We start from the raw sequence: 5,972 nt of genomic DNA, 5'->3' as shown, positions 1-5,972 counted from the left end.
GCCAACAGGTTACCTGGCTGCCTGGATCTCTCTGGAGCACCATTCACTCTCAAGGTATTTGTGACTGATAACACAAATGGTCTTCCGGCTTCCGTAAATGGCATCTGTGATGTTATCTATGATGGGCTTCCCTGAGAAGAGAAAATGTTACACTCAGTGGCTGTCCTCAGTAGGTCATGTAAGTACTGTGGTGACACCCTCCGGAGTACATATGAAAGTATCTTGAGGTATTGTTAGGTCTGCACTCGCTGACTCAGAGACTTATCCCCATGAACAAAGCAAGACACTTAGAGCTCAGACCATTCAACTTGCAAGGGAAGCCGGTCGGATCAGGATCTTGGAACTGAAAGCTCCTCCCCTGATCCCAGCCAACTCCTAAAAACCAGCGTCCCCTCGCAGCCTTTTATTCAGTGATACACAACCATATGGTACGTCATAAAAGCTAAGGCACTGTGTGTGTGTGCGTGTGTGCATGTGTGTCTCTGTATATGTGACTTCCTGCTGGTCATAAAAGGGTCATCTTCCCTGTACATGGCTTAACTCCTTTAACAGTCCACCATATACAAGCACAGGTGAGCCCATAAATGGCAGGAAGTAAACATTCCTTACTAAATAAGCGAACCAGTACCTTACATGCAATTGTCTGCAGTTAAACACCATAGCTAATAGCATCCCCCACCATCCTAGATGTAGGGGAGGGAAAGAAAAATATCTGAACATGCAGTTCAAAACAACATTTGCAATTTCAAGCACAACAATGACAACTTTTATCAAAAGTACTCCAACAGGTATCTGCTGTTAGGTAGTCTCACTACCTATCTATCTATCCATACATTTTTTTTAGTTCACAGAGGCCTATTAGTTAAAGTGAATTTGAATGTATGTATTTGAAATGTGGGAGACGTTGAAGAATCCACACATGCATAGGAAGAACAGGTAATGTAAAGATCTTTTGCATTTGATGTTTTGTTGAGCTGTATGTCCAGATTTTGCTCTTTTGCACCCTCTGGTGGTGAACTATGGAGGGTAGCGTTGTTTGCAGTTTGTGTCTCCACCCAGCCACTCTTTTGCTAGCACACATGGTGTCTGCATGCTGCAGCTTATGGTTAGCTCCACACATGGAGAAAGTAATGTTCAAAGTTAGAAAAAGAGAAGAAATAAGTGAGAAAAAAGATGCAGAATAAGATAATAAGGCTACAAAGGACTATTTAGTCCCTCCTGGATGTCAGCTAACAAGGTTTGTGTACTTTAAATGTTTTATTTTCTGTTATTAAGGACTTTTGATTGATTGGCACCAAGTACAAGAGTGCATTTTTATGTGATGTTTTTTGTTTTATTGTTTTCGTCCACGACCTGTTCTCATGGGTTGTCAAGACCAGAATAAACCCTTTTTTATAACTCTACATCCTACGTCAATGTTTGAGGGTGCTACAGGAAACCTCCAATGAGACAGGCCCGAGCTAGCGGGTTCAAACCCAGAGCTTTTATACTGTCTGGCATCACTGCTGTAAAGCCACTGACCTTTAATTAACGGTAAATTTTATAATAGCAATTTTTAAAATGTAAATTAAACTGTATACAACTTAAATAAGGAAGATCTGCTGTCATGCTTCTGCCTGCTGTCCTGGGTGTTGGGTTGCCAGTCTGTTTATTGCATCACTACAACTTTCCCACACTGCCACTCTCAATACTGATATCCTTATTGTGCAACCTGATCTTCTTGAACCAGTCAACCACCGCTCTGTGTGGTTTAAACCTATGCTCAACACCAGTCTTCCTTTCAGACTCTGTTCCGTGCAACCCATCTCCTCCCTATCTCGACCTTGCCCAAATCTCTCAGAGGAAAAACACCAGTACCTAGACTCCAGGGGGCCCTGCCCTGAATCCTGTCACTAATGGGATTCTGTTCTTCCATGACAGGTCACTGATGTTTAATCACCAAATACACTGATTAATTTTACTGTATCAATGAATCATGTTCATTACTTTCAAATGATCTCCCCTAATTGAACTGACACCGATAAACCTTTGATTGAGGCCATGCAAAGCTACTGTAGTAGTGTTAACAAATTAAAATGTAGTTACTAGGGTGTCTGAATGTGAAAAACAGAAAATAAAAGAAAGAAAATGTTAACTTTGTTGGACAAGTAGGTTGAGGATCACCAAAACTAATGTTCTAGATTTAATTGCTCTATATATAGTTTTTTTTAATCTGGAATGAAGTGATGGGCAAAAACAGGCTAACTGAGAGACATTTTCAAGTCAAAAAATCACCATTTAACTTTGAATTCAAGCCTGCAGTCTTACCTGGTTCAAAGTCTCGATGGTGTAGGCACAGTCTCCAGCCCTGTTCTCCTTCCAGTTTTGGTAAGAGCTTGTCAATGACCCAAGGCTCATCGTGGGTGTTGTAGGAGATAAAGGCGTCGTACTGATGAGGAGTTTTCTTGTTTTTGTGCTTTTTGTCAAAGAACCAAGCTATGAACAGGTAATAGGCATAGACCAGCTGCAATCTCATAAAATGGTAAGTGAAGGACACCACCATCAAGCATAGGATTGCACATGTGGTGCAGAGAAAACAAATAAAGCCCATGTCAACTGAGCAGAAGCGGGTGTCCAAGTCCAACAGCTTCTTACTTTTGAATTCTTGTGGATAGTTGCACGTAAAGTTATATGCATCATAAACTTGAGTTTTGCTGTCATTTATTGCCCACGAGAGAAACCAGCTGTTATCACAGTTGCAGGTGAATCCATTGCCCTGAAGGTCCAGATAAGTCAGAGCTGTTAGGGATTTTATATCTTCTTTGCGGATAACTGAATATAAATTCTGTCTTGCCTGTAGAAACTCCAGCTTTGTGAGGTTGGCATCTTTAAGGAACTCTAGAGAGTAAAGAGCTGTCCTGGATATATAAAGGCTTTTAAGGTTTGGAATTGGGAAGAACAGATCTGGAGGGAGTTCTTTAAGTTCATTTGAAGAAAGTTCAAGTAATTGCAGCTGTGGCGTGTAAACAAAGGTGTCTTTGTCCAGAGACGCAATACGGATATTCCTGGCTTTGAAACTCAAAAGACTGGTCAAACCTTGCAAAAAGTTCCCAGGCAGATAACTATGCAACCTGTGGTGTTGTGAAAAAACAAGCAGTTCCTCTAGATGGGACAGCTGAGAAAATGGAGGATCCGGCAAATTTCTACTTTCATTGTAATTGATGTGATTTTCACTCAAATCAAGTCTTCTTAAATTAATCAGAGGATTGAAAATACCTTTTTGTAGTTTATCTTGTTTAATAGAGTTCCGTTGTAGATAAAGGCAGGTAAGATTTGTCAGTCCTACAAAACTCTTATGATCAACAATTTCTATTTGATTTTCGTGTAATGACAAGTTCAGGAGGGAATGTAAGCCTTTAAATTCATCCTTTTTGATAGCAGTGAGTTTGTTTATATTTAAATACAGGTATCTAAGTTCAGGCAAATGTTCTTTGAAAGCACTGTTCAATTTAGTTATTTGGTTTGTCTGTAATTTTAGAGTTCGTAATCCTTTTAAATCCTTGAAAAGACATGGTTTCAGAGCTGTGATTGAATTCTGATAAAGATAAAGCTTTCTGAGCTTTGTCTGATTGGTGAAATCATGGCAGTCCAGTGTGCTGATGTTATTGGTGCTGAGATCCAGCTCTGAAAGAGTTGGTAGATTCCTTGTTGCAGCTGGAACCAGTGGAAGCCTGTTTTTACTCAGCGTTAAAATCCTTAAGTTTTTAAGGGATCTGAAAGCATCATCATGGATGTATTTTATTTTGTTGTCTGTCAAAACTAACTCAGTTACATTAATACACAACTTAAACAAGTATGCATTAACAAAGCTGAGCTTATTGCTTCGAAGCTGCAGAGTCCTCATTGTTGGGATGGTGCAGGAAATGTTGATCAGTGTGGTCAGGTTATGTGTCATTGCATTCATTCTCAGAATAGTTAATGATGAGTTCACTGACTCTAACAACCTTTCCATGTCCCCAAGACCCAAATGAAGCTCACTAATGTCAAGAGTAGTAACACGACTAAGAAATGTCTTGTTTTGCACGTCCCATATCATCTGTTTCTTTTTGGCTGGGCTCCCAATTTTAAACCAGGTGAGATTTGGAAAAACATCGGCAGTGATCCTGAAGACTGCGAGGGGATTTTTCGACAAATCAAGGTACTGAAGTTCTAATGATTTGTTTGTCAGTTCAAATGACTGAAAAGTGGTTAAATCATTGTTGCTTATTACCAGCTCCCGTAGATGTGGCAGATGTTGCAATATCAATTGAACTTTTGTAATGTGTTGCAGTTTGTTATGAGAAATGTCCAGAAGTTGTAAACTTGTCATGGACTTAAAAGATGTGGATGCCATTTGTTTAATGTGATTTTGATTAATTCTTAGCTCAATGAGGCAACTTAAGCCATCAAAAACATTTTCTCCCAGTGTAACAAGTTTGTTATTATTTAGATTTAATGTCTCAAGAGAACTTAGACTGGCAAACGCACCGCTTTCTATCTGTAAAATGTTGTTGCTATTAAGGTCTAACTTAGTCAAATTTAGTAGATCTTTGAAGTCTGATGCATGTATTGTTGAAATTCTATTAGAAGTTAAATCGAGGCCTGTCACAGTTGAGGGAATATCTTCAGGAACAGCTCTGAGTTTACTCCTGACACATATGGCCGTACTGTAGCTGATTCTGCAAGTCTTCAAAGAAAATCCTTCAACAGGAACAAGGAAACTGATGATGCTCAGCGTCAAGAAAATAATGTCTGGTTTGCAACATTTTGTTCCTCTTTCTAAATTGCTTTGTTCCTCATCTATTCCAGGATCCATTTTAAAATAATAAGCAGGAAAGCTTAATCCAACCAACCAGAAATGTAATGTACAGTCGTACAGTAATCTTAAATGTCACAGAAAATCCTGAGAATTAAAAAAAAAATCATACAAATGAATAGTAAACAACACAACAAAATGGAAATACCTCAAAAATCTGATTTTCATGTCTTAGAGAATGTCACTTCTTATTACTTTATGTATGTATACTCAGCATAATTTAGATCAAACTAAAACTAAAGCAACAGGAATAATCTTCATTGTAAATAATGTATTCTTATACTTACAACATCACATTGGTGTAAACAGTCCTGCTGTTCTAAAGGAAATGCTTTCTGTGTCTCAAGACACTTTTCATCTGCATGTCGTATGTGCCCTCTGTCTCTTTTTTGACCAATTGGAAGGAAGTGAAAGGACCTGTGAGAACTGTGACAATCATTGATTCTCCATTCTGAAGGGTCTGGAGGTGGTATAAGAGTTCCAGTGTAATGAGGTAATATGGCTGGCTGTGTTGGTGTACAGAGAAAACAAAATACAAACTGTGTCATGGAAAGACTTTTGGACCAAAAACTTAACTGTAGTGCTGGGATGCTGGGACTTGGGCGTCCATGTCTGGAGACTAACACTTTTACTTTCCCTTGCAGCTTTTAGAAAGACTGAAACAAAAAACAAAAGGCCACATTGAAAGCATATTACCTTTCATTTAAACCTAAATGTAATACAGTCAGAAAGAATAAAAATACAAAGTGGTATTAGTAACTAAATAATGGCATTTCAAATTTTGTGGGAATTTTAGGTGTATTTTTGTACAGATTACCCTAATATGGTAAGGTGAAAAGAAGACATTTAATTAACTTAGTGAGGCTGAAAAAAGACTTGTTTAGCAAAATAAGTTTTGACAGTGAGGCTACAGAAAAGTGGCTACAGCAAAATAATCCAATAAAGTTAATCCAATAAATCGAAAACAAAAGAAAGAACCAAAGTCTCCAGGGTGAGAGGCATGAGGGGAGATGGAAGAATGATGAAAAATAGCAGGAAAGCAAACAGGTTTGAGAAGGCCACGCAGTTACTTAACAAAACAATGTACCACACATTCATTTGGTCATAGTGTGTTATCCGTCTATCCAGAGCTGTCCTG

General features: G+C 38.6%; 1 protein-coding gene across 1 annotated transcript in view; it reads right to left on the bottom strand.

The window, feature by feature from the left end:
* LOC102205046 (toll-like receptor 13) overlaps nucleotides 1-5,185 on the bottom strand; it is a 28,667-nt gene extending 23,482 nt beyond the window's left edge. Inside the window, exons 1-3 of the mRNA XM_005730441.1 lie at nucleotides 5,122-5,185; nucleotides 2,308-4,921; nucleotides 14-131 (exon numbers count right to left, since the gene is read on the bottom strand). Of these exons, the coding sequence (XP_005730498.1) occupies nucleotides 14-131; nucleotides 2,308-4,834 (2,645 nt within the window). The 5' untranslated portion in view covers nucleotides 4,835-4,921; nucleotides 5,122-5,185. The remainder of the gene's footprint in view (nucleotides 1-13; nucleotides 132-2,307; nucleotides 4,922-5,121) is intronic.
* Nucleotides 5,186-5,972: the final 787 nt, after the last annotated feature.

The sequence above is a fragment of the Pundamilia nyererei genome, unplaced genomic scaffold (assembly GCF_000239375.1).
Source record: "Pundamilia nyererei isolate P.nyererei 1_Seehausen unplaced genomic scaffold, PunNye1.0 scaffold00037, whole genome shotgun sequence".
In the NCBI taxonomy this organism is placed as follows: domain Eukaryota; kingdom Metazoa; phylum Chordata; class Actinopteri; order Cichliformes; family Cichlidae; genus Pundamilia; species Pundamilia nyererei.
This window is presented reverse-complemented; position numbering and strand designations above follow the sequence as displayed.